Source organism: Echeneis naucrates, chromosome 17 (genome assembly GCF_900963305.1).
Source record: "Echeneis naucrates chromosome 17, fEcheNa1.1, whole genome shotgun sequence".
In the NCBI taxonomy this organism is placed as follows: Eukaryota; Metazoa; Chordata; class Actinopteri; order Carangiformes; family Echeneidae; genus Echeneis; species Echeneis naucrates.
The window spans coordinates 14161233-14178403 of record NC_042527.1 but is presented as its reverse complement, the minus strand read 5'-3'; the positions used below and the strand labels follow the sequence as shown (position 1 = coordinate 14178403).

General features: G+C 41.5%; 1 protein-coding gene across 3 annotated transcripts in view; it reads right to left on the bottom strand.

Annotated features, from left to right (window-relative positions):
• agap3 (ArfGAP with GTPase domain, ankyrin repeat and PH domain 3) overlaps positions 1-16943 on the bottom strand; it is a 103765-nt gene extending 86822 nt beyond the window's left edge. For 2 of the 3 annotated variants that reach the window (XM_029525765.1, XM_029525764.1), the window contains exon 1: positions 16062-16941. In XM_029525765.1, the coding sequence (XP_029381625.1) occupies positions 16062-16425 (364 nt within the window). In that variant the 5' untranslated portion in view covers positions 16426-16941. Of the gene's footprint in view, positions 1-16061 lie in introns of all 3 variants that reach the window. The other variant, XM_029525767.1, reaches the window with a different exon arrangement.
• Positions 16944-17171: the final 228 nt, after the last annotated feature.

The following is a 17171-nucleotide window of genomic DNA, read 5'->3' as shown; positions in this document are numbered from 1 at the left end:
AATGTTACTGTCCTACTTTCATCTGAATGCCACTCAGGCTCTGCACGACTCTGACCACAGCTGCTCACAGGACCAGTGTACCAACTGTATGGAAATCCCACATCCAAATATCTTCCACTGTGCCACGGCCAAAATGTACACAATAATTACATGGTTTGCTTAGCATGAGAAGAGGAGCTGGCGGATAGGACAAATTGCTATGTGTGAAGAGTGGCAGGGAAGTAGGCGAGCTGAGAGGGTGGCAAACCCATCTGGGATTCTCTCTGGTGGTTATCATGATGAGTTATTCCCGAGCTCCAGAAGAAGATATGTTATATGTCCTTAACCCATCTTACTGCATCATCCGTATAGCCCTGCTCATAACCTGCTCTAGGCTATATGGGCCATTCCTTTAACTGCACATATATCAGAGATAAACAAACTGGAAATTTGTTCAGTGAAGAGAGCAAATATTACTACCCTCAACGGATAATTACATGGAATGAGATAACATTTTAGAAAGCTGATGCTTCGACAGCACACTGAGAAAAAAAGGTTTCACATCAAGCCAGACATTCAAACTTCTCAGGACATTTGCGTTCAATAAAAGCAACTATCCTAACTTCTACTTTTTATGATGTCCTCAGTGAGTCCTGTGAACCTGAGGCGGCCTGCTGTCACACACATATCCAGATGGCCATGGCCATGAGGACCAGCCTTACTGATATGCAGGTACAAATATAATCACATAACATCTGGCTGTTAACACAGGTGAAAGGGGAGAAAGTCAGGGCTCTGTCTGCTTGAGGATCCACGGAGCAGATGCAAGGTAAAACAATGACGAGCATGGCTGCCTAGCTGACCCTCCAGTTATGTATGCGTCCATCCAGTTGTGACATTAACAAACATTATACAGTAACTGCACATCCTGTTATCTGCCAATATGGCCACTGTTCTAGAGCGTGTGTTCATTATGTTGTTGTGTTTCCGTGGCTTACCTGCAGAGTTGAATGGTGTGGGGAATGCATCAAGATGGTCCAATGGGGGCGTAAGAGGAAGCAAAAAATAAAGTAAATAAATCAATTAGTGGTTCAATACACATCTAGTGGAAAATAAATCACTTTAGCTCTCTGTGGGTGTCTCAGTCCAGCAGTGCCTTTCATTAATATTCAGCTACATCTATCTGCCTATACCCTAATCTGGTACATGACCTCTGAGCCGACTTGCTTCATATAGCCAATCTTCAGCCACAGATCACTGCATTCAATCAGCCAATCATTCCAGTGGTCTGTGATCAAATCCAAAAATGCATCACTGACAGCAACATGAATGCACTTCTGATAAAACAGACATTCTGAGTTATTTCTTAAGGGTTTGCTGTCAACAAATTTCTTCTCACTGTTTTTAATCCTTTTTTCTTTGCTGTCCCAAGATTTGCAACTTTCAAAAAATAAAATAAAATAAAATAAAATATGTCATCCAACCACCTGCAAAGGTTTTGTTTCGTTATTGTAATAATCAGTGTGTTCCCTTGATAGTTTACTCTGTTGACAGTTTGTTGACACTTGCTAATGACACTACAATCTGGCTGAGGCAACTCAATAAAGGGAGCTGAATAATGTATGTCAAAAATATTAAATGAATAATTCATGATATCATCACAGACATAGAAAAGTTAGAATATGGTTTTTCTAGTGCGAGTACCCATATGGCTGACATTTTCCATTTTTGTAAGATGTCAAATGTAAGTCAGAGATGTCACATCAAAAGCCTGAAACTTCATCGCAGACAGTGTGGGCTTTTTCTGGTAAAATGTCAGCTTTGACTAGCAGCAATAAATGAGAATGCTGCACTTGTATGCAGGCTTCATCTTTTGACAATATCAGATAGCAGATGACATTCCTGCTCAGTGACATCGGATCAAAGAAAGCGTGGACATCAGAGATGTTCCTTACTAAGTTAAGATAATCTGTGGTGGTGCTTTTCGAGTTCCTTTCCACAAAATCTGCTGAGTCGCAGAATATCCATCCAATGTATCTGCCCCCTTCCCCCCTCCGCCCGGTCTGACAGAAACAGACCTGACACACATACAGAGAAATGCCCCCGATCAGACTCTATGTCAACACCCTCCCTTTGTCACTGCTCTGCATTAAAAGCTATTTCTCTTCCCACCCAGAGTCATTCAGGTCTGGCAGGCTAAATATTAAACTCAGTACAAGTTCAAGGCAACTGTTGTGAAAACAGTCACACAGTACAGCTGCACTTCTAGAGACAAACTACCCTCTCTATTTCAGTAACTCACGGAATATGAATGATAATAGTTAATGCATAAAAAGGTTTTCAATAGCCTGTAACATTCTGGATAAGTCCTCATAATCAAGCGATCCACAAAACACTGCTTAATGTCCATCACCAGATGGACACAAGAGGAAAAATGATCCAAGACGTTCAAGTAAAGCTCTGCAGAAGCAACCAAACAAACTCTCCATGTCCATGTTGAGGAAAAATGTATGAGTGTGGGGCTTCCTCTCAGTTCCACTGTATGTGCAATAACTCAAAGTCATCCAAAACCGCTCCATGTTTGGCTTTGCAGGAGCTATCCCTGTCCTTGAGTCAGTGCAGGCTGAGGTGTTGCATTGCTCAGCACGGGGTCATGTGCGACCAGAATAATTTCCAGTGAGTCATGAGCATACCAATTAATTCACAGTGTATTATAAAATACATATGCAATACTACTGCATCATATATCAACACGTATGTTATATTCAATGATATCAACTTTCTTAAAAATTGTGTTGACTATATCTTCTAAGTGTACAGTCTGGTTACCTTGTACTGGCTGTGTATCCTTCAACTGGAACATGAAAAATCAATCAGCAAAAAAAGTAAAAAAAAAAAAAAAAATTAATTAAATAAATTAATTAAAAAAAGAGAAACTTCACACAAAGAAATCACTAGATGTCCTCTCTCTGCAGGCAGATCATCAGAAAATGAATATGCAGCCGTGCAAAGCGGTTAATTACTTGGATAACAGCTCGTCCCTGCCTGCCATACAGTGCATGCTTTCTGCCTGTGGCGGCACAGAACAATATGTATACAGAAGGTGAATGAAAAGGTTAAACCTCTCATGTGGCTGCATGAAGTGCACTGCTGCAAACAAAGCTGTGCAGAGGTTTTTGAGAACTATGCATACACACACACACACGCACACACACACACACACGCACACACACGCACACGCACACACACACACGCACACACACACACACACACACATATAATTTTATTTTTTTAATAGCACAGCAGTTGCAGCTTCAATGTCAGGTTCAGGTTGACCCACCCTCGAGCTGTTCTATCTGCTGGGAGTTGATCCCCTCTTTGTTAGGAATGACGATGTGTACTCCTGCACCGGCTGCAAACAAAGAGGTCTGAGCCAACAGTCAGGGTGATATAAGGTCAATTATCCACAGAGATACTGAGACAGCAATGGGGGAAATAAGGTAAGGGGGCTGTTATTATCCTAGAAATGGTATAGATTGATTCTTGCAGACATCAATCTATACCTGGTGTTTAGTAGTTTCCCTAAATAAAAGGGCCAACACCAGAAACTCAAATTCCTGACCCTCAGTCACACCATGACTCTTCTCCATTACCACCAACATCTCCAAGAAGTACAGCAAAAACACATCAATCTCCCCAGGCTATTGCTACCAACACACACCAATCCAGGTCAGGGGCAAAAGCCTGTGTGTGGGGAAATTCACACATCCAGAGAACACCGCACGCTCACAGAAGACACACACACACACAGTTACTCTAGCCACCTACTAGTGTTACATAACACATGCCACTGCCTACCCATCCAGCAGCAGATCTGCACTACACTCACCAGTAAGTAAGTAAAGAAACTCACTTCACAATCTCTCAGCCAAGAAAACTCGTTTCAGACATGAGGACAGGTCCTCAGGGCTGCTAATGCTAAGTGACCTATGTCTGTCCTGACAGTGTAAACTGAGATTTCAGTCAAGTGGACTTTTCCCAAACGTGACATCTGACAATCTGTGAGGCGAAGCATGTCCAAAGGATTGGTCTTCAAAGTGGGCCACTAACTATGCTCAAGCGCTCACTTGCCAGCCCACTAAAAAGTAGGGTTCTATTAACTAAAGGCCCTATTGGCATGAAAAGACCACAGGAAGATTTGTTTTATTGTTTTAACAGACAAAATGGGGCTTTGAATTAGTTTGGGCCTGGATTATCTGCCAATTTTTCAGGACAAAGCCAGATTTCATGCCAGATTCTGACACAACACAAATGATACCCTTGTTTTGAGCCGAAGCCTCTTTGAGCCAAGTATGTGAAAAGCCACAGTTTAGTAGTACCTTCAGAGAGGCGCAACAAAAACATTAGTACTGTCTTATCAGTCACTTTAAACATATTAGTCTGAGAACTTGCAACTGGCCTAGGAGCATGGAGCCCTGCAAATCAAGACAAGAACCCAATTTTCTGAAGAATAAATCCCTTGTAAATATCTTGCAAAACAGATACAAATGGTGCTTGATGCTTTAATACAACAGCAGGGTGCATCTCTAGACAACAGTTGGTCCAATTTCACAACAGAATGGGCCCAAGAGCACAGTAGGGCCTGAGATGTACTGTGTGGCAACACAAGTGTCACAATTCCTCCTTTTTAACTGGGAGTATTTTATTTGAGGCCAGCACTTCGTTCCAGTTTGCAAACATAAAATCAAGGGAGAACTCATCTTGTGAGAACAGCGTCAGGCTGCTGAACGGTGCACTTTTCACGCCAGGCTCCTCAATGAGGAAAATCACATCATCCAAAGTGGAGCTGTTGAGAAGCTGTACTGACAGAGCCCTGAGCAACACACCGACCGGCTTACTGTATGTTAAAGGGGCACAGCAGAGTATCCGTTCAGACAGAGGCTGATACAGTCAGTCAGTCTGCAGCTCTGCTTTCTCTCAAAAACACTGCAGAAAAAAAGAGGACAGAGATTCTTGATGAACCATCCACCATCCTGGTATCTTTTTCTTCCAAATCTCCATAGTAACCTACCTCTACATACCTCCAAGCAAACTAAGCAATCAATTATTTATTTGTTTATTTTTGATTTTAGGCACGTTTGATGCCTTCTGATGTTTCATGTTCAGCATTTTGTGGCCTGTCTGTATTTTTGGCTGAACCCTGAGATAAATGGGGTCACTTTCTGCCTGAGGCATTATAAGGGAGGAGACAACCCACATAAAAACGTGTGCAACACCAAAGATGGTGGATATGTCACATGTATCCCAGCACACCTCCAAAAAAAAGAGACAATTATCTACTAGCCAGGAGACTTATGTTAGTGACTTATGTTATGGAACCGATGTAAACACAATGGACATTCAAAACATTTTCAACCGTTAGCTGGATTGTTCTAAAGAGGCTTGTGTGATGCTTTAAATTTCAATTATTCATACACTAAATATAAACCTTTGCATTTCCTCATGTGTTTTGGTGAGACAAGTCAACAAGCATCCCATTTCACTATACCAGTAAAAAAGGTAGTGCCATAATGCCTTTTTCGTGAGTAAACGCTTTTACTCAAAAAGATCTTTGAAGGTATAAGTTACCAGAATATTAAAAGTAGTTGGGGTTTGGGGGTTTTTTTTGTTTGTTTTTTGTTTTTTGTTTTAAATCAATGGGTCTGCTCTTGTCAGGCTGAAATAAGTGCCCAGGATCATTGCCAAGATGTTTGCCAAATGACAAGACTTGCCTATAGGGGCCCCATTCTTCCAACATGGGCCAAACATTCTTTTTCATGTTTTAAGTATATGCACATAAAATAGCACTACACTAGGTCGCCCTACACATAAAGAGATATTCAGCATTTGCCTGCAGAAAAGTTAGATCAACATTTAGCAAACAAGATTCTACTTGGGCCCTAAAAGCACATTGGTATAATGCATTGGCCTTGCAGTTTTGCTCACTACAGGACATCATTTGTTTTGAAATGGAACGATCTTTTATCATTAATAATGCAGTTATCATTACGGAGCAGCATGTGGTCTATGCACTGCTAACAGTGGAGTCTATTCAAAGCTCAATGGAAACAAATACAAATTCAAACATGAAAAGAGAGAACAACGTTAAGCCAACAGTCCAACAGGAAGTTAATCTTTACAGCTTGGAGCCAATGTCCTGAGTTAGCCGAGGCCATTCTGAAGACCCCTCAGATGTCTGATCCAAAATGGGAACTGTGACTGTGTTCCTAAAGCGGACATGCAGTTCACACACACCCCCCCCCCCACCAGTCCTGGGTCCTGGGTCACAGCCAGAGGGATTCAACAGTGGAACAACTTTAGCTTATTCCAGTCAGAGAAAGCAGGAAATGGGGGTATAAACACCAAATGGGGGTCACATTACACTTCCCCTCCAATGATTCCCACAGAATAAAACATCTCTGCACAACAAACCCCTCTCAGACTTGACATATATTTCACAAAACAAGTGACCAAAATATCTCTTGATCTGAGTAACAGATGCTTTAGCTCAAATTCAAACATTGTAATTTTTTTTTTTTTTGACTTCATTAGAACCAACTGTCATTCTGCTGGGTCTCTTCTCTAACTACTCAGACTATGACACACATTTTCCCATAATCAGCTGAAAAATAAACTGGAAAACAAGCACCTGACATATGGCCTGAGTGCGCCCTTTGAAGACTGAGAACACAGAGCCGGGGGACAGGTCTTAACATCATCAAAACAATGACATCTACAAAAGGAATGTAGGACCTGAGTGATAACGCTCAGCTGGTGCATGTTAAACAAACTATACTGACAAGAGGGCTAACTTCAAGAAAGTAGTGTTGGCGACTTGTTAAAATGCTTTCACTTTAATGAAAATCAACTGAGGAGAGGTATTTCAATACACACAGTGAGGATTTTCTGTTCATGGCTGAGTGTCGGAACAAATGTTAAGCTGCCACATATCTAACTACTACAAACACACCGTGTGATTCTACCCTTGGGGTAGCTTACGTTCAGACTATTATAATTGTAATTGATTTTATCCTCAGGAAAACTTGGTCGCATGCAATTCTCAAAAATGGACCAACAATTTGGGGAGCATTTTGGTTTCACATCGCAGGCCCTCAGAACACCACAGACCGGGATAGCAACTTTCACTGAGAACTCCCCCAGCCCCTTGTGGAAACAAACAAACTGCGACGTGTCCTTGAAGATTGACTGACACAGAAAAACTGTGACATGTCCCTGTGCTGTTAGGGAAATTACAATGAATTTCCACAGGCCTGCAACCTTTAAATAGTCAATGTGTTCTCTATTACATCATTGTCCAAGAGCAGCTAACACCACACAATTTACGCTGTCATATTCGGCAGCACCATGGCCTCACACACGGTGCACCACACTTTCATTATCAGGCATTTTCCTATTCAAGGAATAATATGTGCTCCCCGAGGGGCAGAAAAAGTCCCTGTATGATATTTCTCTTCAGAGGGAAAAGACAACTGCCGCTTTTCTCCCGAAAGAACGAGACAACTAAAACAAGACCACTGCTTTCTTTTCTACATGGCATTATATAAAAATGTTCCTGCGGTTCAGGCTGATTCATTGCAACTATTCTCCATTCATCCCCAATTAAATAAGATCTGAATCCCCCCACACTCGAGTTTCCAAAGACAAAATGGTCTCAGATAACCATTTCTATTATAAGGACACTTCATTCTTCACTATGATCCTCTATCTCTCCCCAACCTGGATGAGGACAGAATCTTCCCACAGTTAGTCACGGGACTGCTGGCAAGCTGAGCGGACTTGGAGGCATATGCGCATTTCCATCTGTTGCTCACTCACTGCTTTCCAAACCCCTTCCTCTGTCAGTAGCCATCTGTTTCCAGCCCTACCCCACTGGCAGGAAACATGAGCACTTCCACCATAGGATATGGATGATTCACAAATTGAAAAAATTAAATCCACAGTAAATTTAATTGACAACTGTCTCAACCTTATAACAGCACAAGATAATGTTAAAAGATAAAATTTGGATTATCACAACACCACACATCTGCCACTTCTTTTTTGGATGTATCAGTTGATCAATCTTATAATCAATAAGTCACTGAATGTTTTCACATTTTGATCTATTTGTCAGAAAAAATAAAAATAAAAATCGGCAGAACGGCAGCAGAGCTGTTGACACTGGTGTCCCACAATAAGAAGGTCATAGATTTGATTTCCGGGCCTGGTGCCTCTCTGTGTCGAGTTTTCATGTTCTCCCTGTGTTTTCCTGGGTTTCCTCCGCTTCCCACCATCCAAAGAAATGTATGTTTGGGTTAATTGGTGACTCTAAATTGTATTTTTTACTACAAATTCACTGATTGTTCCTGCTCTTCTTCTTACATGTAGTATGGTGCATTTCAGAGTTTACACTGTGCAATCTCGGATTATGCTCTCTCATTACCACCCTTGATGACATATATTATAGTTCACCTGACATTTTAATAGTATCCCTGCAGCAGAGAAAATATTACCAGCTCCATAAATTCACATTCTCTTCTTTCTTTCGTTTAAATCTAATGAAGCTCCTTAATGCTGAATCACAGGCTCGTGTATGGCTGTAATATATATTTATCCGTTACTCTGTATTGTGGTCCCAGTTATTCAAATTGAACCTAGCTCAGAAATTCAATGGTTTTTCCCTTGAATAAAACATCAGATCAGAGCTACTCCACACTACCCATTAACCATGTAAGAAAATGACAGAGAAAAAAGCAACCCTCCACTTTCTGTTCATGAGAGATTAGGGTGGGCATACTCAAAGTATTCCTTTAAACCCCGCTCCCCCTTACTTTAGAAAACAACAAAAAAAAAATTTGTTGTCCATCAATGGAAAAGAGGGAGCCTTTGTTCGATGGCACAATGGAGGATATTCTGCTGTGGAGGATAACGTCACATTCAATAAGCCAATACTATCACGCTGCAGCAGAGCGAGGACAGTGGGGTTGATGCAAAAATGACACTGACCCTGCAGACCTCCCAGATCCTCAGACCAGGGCTCTGTTTACAGCACACCAGTTCAGCTCATCTGCGCTGACCCTCGGTCAAGAGTCAGGCATGGTGTTAAAAAGCATATCAATGGGGATGTGATGAGCGTGCTGAAGCTGCAGCTGAGAGAAACTATACGGGCTAATCATAAAACAGGGAGTCTTTTCAGACTGAGGCATGTGCAAAGCCTGTTAGCTGGCGTGCATCTGTCAAGGGGAAAGTCTGTTACTACGACACTCTGCACTACACATAAATCTGTGATGTAAACTTGATGTGCAGTGTTTTTCGGCGCCATTCTCTGGGATTAAACATGGCTGAAACCTTGCCATGCACAACACAGAAGTGGTTCAGTTGCTATTTGATAATGTCTTCAAAAGAATGGGAAATCAAAAGAGGCTTATGCTTTATCAGTCCCCGCCTGGGTGACTGACATGGGAGCCTCATGCACATTTCAGGTGCCCAAATTAATCCGTGTTACATCACTTCAACAGGCTCAACTCAAGGCTTGACAGCGGTGGTGTAGACCTTTGAGGGATGAGGAGCTCTTTCCACCCCAGTAACTGGATCAGTCTTTCATCCAGCAAAGATTTGAAACAGAAACAGAAATGAAATGTTTATTTTCTGGATAATTTGCATGTTTCTCTTCATTTTCAGAAACATTCATCAGTAGGAAAATAAAGGACATCCTTTAGGTGCATCAGTGAAAGATATTCCCTATTCAGAGTGACCTCCCTGGATCAGTTCCAGCATTGTACTTCAAGCACATGTTCAAGCACATGTTCAAGAACTTTAGTAATACTGCCAAAAATAACAGAATCTCGCTTTTTAAATAGTGATTTAAAGGATAACGTGTGGATACTAAAGCCACTTAGTAACAAAAATGGATAAAATGGGTTGATTAAAAGTAACCATGCTTACTTTTCCTGTCTAGTTTCGATTTAAATCGTGTTGGTAAAAAAAAAAAAAAAAAGAGTGCATTTGGACAATAAGAGTAATTTCTACAAATAGCTTAATCTGTTGAGGCTGCTAAATTAATCATGTACAGGAAACTAAAAAAAAAAAAAAAAAAAAAAAAGGCCATGCTTGGGCCTCCCAAGGCTTCACAGATGTATTTATGTGAAGCTTTATTTGGGCATAAGATTTACAACTAGTAAATACTTACTGGGCTATTCTATAAACACCAGCATTCCACATTAACAGCACTTTACATTGACAGACCATGCACAGGACACAGCTGGTTATATTGACGGACATCTCCAACTGACCAACAGTGTCTAATCCATATTCACAGATATGGTTTTGAAATATAATGAGCACATTGTGCTCAGTAAGATTTCACTTGCCAGAAGTGGCAGTGGCATTCTCCTGACACAGATGGCCCACAGTGACAATGAGCCCAGTTCATCAAAACAACAACCCGCCCCCTACCCCACCCCATCCAAATCCCCAAACATACACGCATGTACAAACACCTCGAACTCAACCGTCTTACAAACACCTGTTACAACTCACAGGAAAACCTCTGTAAACGCAGTCGCCATTACATTTTCATGAATAATTATTCAGCAAGACTCTATGCCATCTTGATCCCAGAATTAACCACCAAAGCTGTATTAAACATAACATCTGCTGCAGGATGGCAGCATTACATCAGTGATGATGCTGTTAATAAAGGCATTTCACTGTTCTGTATCTCAGCGGTCCTAAGGAAATGAATCCTGCTGCAGCAACAATTGAAACACGCATTATAATAATTCTCTGCTTGTGATTAGCAGATGAGTGCTCTGCTCATGCTCTCCTTGGCAGTTAGCTGCAAGAGAGATGGAATGTATACCAGAGAGCTGCCTAGGTGCCACACAATGCCAGCAGAGAGCCATGAGGGTTTAGTCTGCATGCTTTTCGTATCTGTCGTCCCCTTTTGCACAGTGTCCCTTTGTGTGGACTTATTAGTCCTTTCTTGAAATCCCAAGAAGCCCTCATGAGTAGCAGTGTTCTGTGAACTCTGAAATTGGACTGACAATTAGAGACACGACTGTCGCTATGAGCTTTTTTCAGTTTCATGAATTACAGTTGAAACTCAAGACACAAGATAACATTACAACAATGCATCATGATAATATTCAACGATACCTGCACACAAACAGGGGTCGCTGCCTGCCGTCGAAAAGGCATGTGGCCACCTTTAGGCTAAAAAAGTCCTGTTGGCCCTGTCCATAACTCACGTGTGTAGTTGTTGCCCAATGCAGTAATAATAAAAACTAATTTCATTTGTAAAGCACTTTTAAACAGTGCTCGAAGATGCTTCACAGGAGGCAATCAACAAAGCTAAAGTACATGTCACAGAGTCTATACGTGACTTGCATACATTTGCATATCTTCTAACAACACACAGAATGTCGTTTGAAAACTACAGAACACTTAACAAGTTTGACAGGAAATTTTCATATTTCTTTCTTTATTTATGTTTTAATCAGGGTAGAAATCAGAATTCCCACTGCAAATAGAACCAAAGAAAAGTACTCCCTGGGTACAGTCAGTTTAATGGCTTTGAAATTAATGACTAAAAATATAAAGCATAAGCTATTTGAAATCATTAATCCAGCAGTAAGGGCACTGTATTTGGTGTCTTTGCAGCTGACTGCATAACTGAACTAACTCTGTTGTGTTACGAGAACTCTTCGGGGTGAATGTATGAATACCTTTTAACCATGTAGTTATGTCGACACATTGTGTCTATTTCATCCATATGTGCATTACATACCGTGCAAAATCTATTATTTCACCTTGTTCCCTTTGCATCAATGCAATTAGTGATTCATACGTATACAGTAGTGAGTTAAACCTGCTATCAATTGTTCAGTGCCATCCCTAAATAAATTTGCATTGACAGTTCAATATGCATCTGCAACAAAATTGACTTGACTGCTGCATCATCAATGTTACTTCACAGTACCGCCTTAAAATGGCCACTGGCAAGAGGGTTGGGCTGTATAATGTGATTATCATCACTGGATTGTCGAGGGAAAGGGTGGGCTGTCAGTGAAGAACATGGAGCTATCACTAATTAGCATGTTTCCATGAAGACCAACAGTAATTTCTCCCCAATTTTTTTATCAGATTGCAGATAATTACTCTCCCTTAATTTAATGGTTCATCTTTTTTCCCATTCATATTTCACACACTGAATGAATTATCCATCTTGTGATCAGTTCTATCACAAATGGCTTTGTAGACACTGTGAACTTACTATTATTGGCAGAATCCTGTCATCAGCATTAGCCAATTTGTTGGTCAAATTTCAAAAATAACTCACTGATGTCGTTCTGTGATGGGACAAGGTTATGAAGCTATGGGCCACTTGCTCATGTACAAGTGAAGCTTTGTCCCAGATATATTCCCAGACTGCAAACCAAGTTTAACTGGCACAGTCGCTGAAAATTAGCCATAACATTAGCCATTTCATTTTAGCCTTCCTATTAATAGTTCAACACTTCTAACTCATTCAGGTCATGGGTCAGAAATTTAGGAAGTTATCTACAAATACACCTTCATCCTGTTATATTACATCATCTTGTGGCTCAGAGTGTAGATGAGTTACTATGTTTACATAGCATGTTTTTTTTTTTTTTATATTTGTTTTTATGCTTTTTTTAACATGGACCTAGCAAAGACTAACAACCACCATAGCAGAAGCTAATAGGGATCCAAATAAACCAGCATAACACATTTTCCCAGATTAAGTTGTGTGCCGTCAAATTAGCAAAATTATACAGAGTAAATCTGAGACCACATAGCCAAGACTGGTTGGTGTTTATGGACTGTGTGCAAATTATGCTGCCCAGCAAAATATATTTTACCAGAGACCCCGAGACATTTTTACATAAAGATGTTAGATGTTTATCCTAGGATAAGTTATTAGATTTATTTTTTTTTTTTTTACAATTAATTCATTTCACTTGGATTTTGACACGTGTCCTGGCTTGATTGACCAGATCTTATTTAATTTAGAAAGCACCATTTGTCCTGTATTAGCAAACATTAAAAAACTAAAGAAAAAAAAAGAAGCAAAAAAAAACAAGGCACCACCTATTTCTTTGTGTTGTTTGTAACTGCAACAGGAAACTAAACAGCACCTGAATATCAATCGCTACAAATGAAACAATGTGAGTGGGGGGTGTGGTAAATCAGTATGGTGTCTCATCACCATATCCAAGAAAACGACGAGACCTTCAAAACGAAGGGAATGTATTTTCTAAGAGCTGTAATTTCTATTCACTCCTCTTTCAGCATTTTCAGATAAATACATGGGCTACTGGTTCCCTAGCAACAGACTCTGCAATGGCGCAAGATTCAAGAGGAACAGCTCTGCAGCTTCACAGTGCAGGAGAAGGCAAGTTTAACAATTTCTCCTGTTGCAACTCTTCAATAACTCTTGAAGTTATAGGTATTAAACAAACTGCATCTCGTTGAACAGAACAGTAAAAAAAAAAAAAAAAAAAACCTCCAAAATGTACTTCAAAGCTGACGTAACAATTTTTCCAAAAGGGGATATTAAAATCTTTGCCTTTTGAAATAGAGTGTGCTTGGCAATATAATTCAGCCCTTCTCTCCGTGCACTTAATTCCATACTTGAAATGGTACCAACATCCTAAACCAACTCACTCGACTAACAATAAGTACGTCCCTTGCATTTCTGAGTCTATTTTGTTGTTTGCCAGGGGATTTTAGCATTGCAGTTAGATATTTTCCCACAGGCATATGAGCCTGCAGGTGTGGACATAATACCACAACATCATTTCATTTTAATTCCAAAGGATGGCTGGCCAAACACAGAGGATGTGGTGTTCTACTGAGACATTTCTCAGGTTTAATGTGCAACACGTTGGGATTAGAACATAAAGGAAAGCGATATCTCTTGTTCTTAGACTTAGAAATCACTGTTAAAAAACAGTGGGAGACCAATTTCTTCAACAACAAAATCTGCAGTAAAGTGATGTGAATAAGGCAACCTGTTGTGCTGACTGTTGAGTACAATCAGAGATCCAGTGGTCTTCAGACAAGAGAGCTCAAGAAGAAGGTGGCTAACAGGCTGTTGACACACCATGTTCAACGACAAGCATAAAATTTGCATTTCCTTTTGCTAACGGGCCTGCTGGGAAAAGCAGCTGAAGAAGACACACTAGCAAGAGGCAGAATAAATCCACAATAAAAGTAAAGTTCAGCGCCATGAAATTGCTCCAGTTTGATTCCAAATGTAGGAGACATTGTAATGCTAGAGCTTTCCTCTCAGTCAAGTGTTCGCTGATCTTTTGAGGAAGAGGGCGCAAAAGGTTTTTGTCAAAACTCATTTGAGAATGAATGGAGCAATAGCCTTGATGCCTCTCAAAATTACATCTAAACGAATGCACAAACAGCTCCTGTTGTCCTATCAAGGCACAAAATAAAGTAAGTATTGAGTAAATTATGTAACTCGCCTAAGGCTTCAGAGGAAAAGAGAAATTCATCTTATCCCCAAAAGGTAGAACTGAGACATAATAGTCCCACATGTTGAACGTTGTTGATGTTCATTCTCCCATGAAGGCGACATTCATTTTCATTCTCATCTGTCTCAGTCTATCACACAGTGTAACACTGTTGTGATCCTACAAATGATAAAAGAACCAAATCTATTATTGGCTGTTGTGTTTTGACAGGTATCACAATAAATCCTTAATCATAATCCAATGTTGTTTGAATACGGTAATCATTTTATTTTCCATATAAATTAAGTATTGTTACATAAAGAAATCCTCTGTGATGCACCTGAGGTTTAACATTAACAATCTTCATTTAAACCACTGCATACTTGATTCAGTTGTTAAAATCCTTTAGCATTCAACGTTTCCCACGAAAGAGCTCGAACTGTACAGTCCAAAGCAGTCAAGCTAATTCCAACAATTTTCCATTTTAATTCTAGAAATGTGAAAAAAAGCAGACTAGATGTTGATTCTTCTGATGGCTGATCAAGATGACCTGCAGCTTGATGTTACTTCACCAAAAACCGAGATAATGCTATGATACATAGTATGAGCAGAGGAAATGGGTAAATCTTGACAGTTGTGAAACTCCTCAAGGCCAACGACAACTGAGCTTGATGGACAATACCCTGACTGCATGGACACTCGGGTGGGTGAGGAGCAGGAGGGGAAAAACACGAGAAACTGCTACCATAATTTAAGACACTCGCGTCTGTCAGTGCATCATCCTCTCCTGAATTTGACAGGTGGCTGCAGCTTTCCACACACTGGTGTGGGCTGGTTCACAGTCGCTGTCATCCTTCCTTGGACAAGCTAATGACATTTCGACTTGATTTCCAGAGTGACAAAACACGAGCCCACTGACTTGCTGTCCAAACAAACCAAATGATGCCTATCGCACCATCTCTAGTGGTGTGGTGTATCATGATGTGCTCTCTCCTGCTCCCTGTGCAACAACTCTGTGAACGTATGCCTCTGCATTGTTCACGCTGGTACATGACTGGCATGTAACACTTGGCTTTAGGCAACCCCTGTTTTATTGGCACTGCTTCCAAATGAAATAAACAAATATATGAAAATCTAAGATGCTCACTGGAGATCCGACTGTAGTGGATGAGATGGAAAACAATGCCTCGTTGAACAGATGCCATTAAGCAGCAGAACCAGTTGTAGGAAGATAATTACAGTTGCACAGGCTGCAATTTGTGACTGCAAATGAACATTCGGTTAATACTGAGGTGCATGGGAGCAATTCAAACCGTGATCAGGACTATGAGGTCGCCTACGCCCCCCAGGCTTTAATTGTGATTGTTGCCACTGTGCCGAGGCCATGACATTGTTACCATAAGGAAGGAAAGGAGAGCCCCCCCAAACACACACACATAAACACAACACCCCCTACCCCCCAATCCTCAATGAATGAGTGTCACCACACGCCAGTAACACCCCCCCCCTCTCTCTCTCTCTCTCACACACACACACACACACACACACACTCACCTTCAATGGAGATTACATGCTCTCGGATCTGGTTCTGCAGGGCCAGGTCATCGATGCGCTCGATGAGGTCGTAGATTGCGTAAATGTTCGGGTGGACGGACTCGAACCGGTGGATCTCTGCTCTGATGGCCGCTGAGTTGGACAGAACAAACTGCGAGCCCCCTGAGCCAGGTTGGGCTGCTTGGCCCGAAACAGTCCCGGAGCCGAACTGACCGGCTCCCGAGCTTGCAGACGATCCGGATCCGAACTGGGACGGGATGGACTGGGGGACGGGGACTGGCGCCGGGACCGTGCCTGGAGTGGGCATGGCTGGCTGAGACTGCTGCGAGATACCGGACACTGGGACGCTCGACTGGAAATTCATCTTGGCTTTCTTTTCTTTCTTCTTCTTCTATTTTTTCCTAACTCTTTTACAGCGGCAGCAGCACCAGATATGCGGACTAGATTTGGGGATTCAAGCGATGCGAACAAAAGAAGTCCGCGCAAACTGCTGGTCTGGAAAGCGATCGGCGCAGAAGAAGCATCAATAGTTGGTCGCCAATTGCAACAAAACGCAGCTCGTGTTCATATTATTAAAACTTGACTGTGATTCATTTTCCGTTATTGGCCAGATCTTGTCCAGGGCCCCCCTCTTCTTCTTCTTCCTTTTTTTTTTTTTTTTTTTTCCTGTGGCTTACAAACCCGCAATGCCTACCACTTGGACACTCCTACAGCGCTGTGTTGGTCCAAGCCGTTTTCCTCAGTTTCTCTGTTTGCAGGAGACAATGGGCTCGGCTTCAGCGAGGCGCCCTGCCTGGTCCGCTGCCTACGACGCGTCGTTTCTGCGCTGAAATCAAACAGCGTTTGGTCGTCTTTGCTCCAAGTGGTCCCTGCCCAGCAGCCCTCCTCCTCCTCCGCATGCTGAAACGTCACCCATCACGTAATTGTACTTGAGATGGGGGAGGGTGTGATTGGATTTGGTTGAGAGTAGCAAGAGAGAGGGGGGGGAAGGGGAGGGGAGGGGGGGGGGGGTCGCAACGTGCACATCATTATAATAACCTACCTGACAGTTATGCAACTACAAAAAAAAAAAATAAATTCATTTATTAAATAAAACTGGCAAACTGCTGC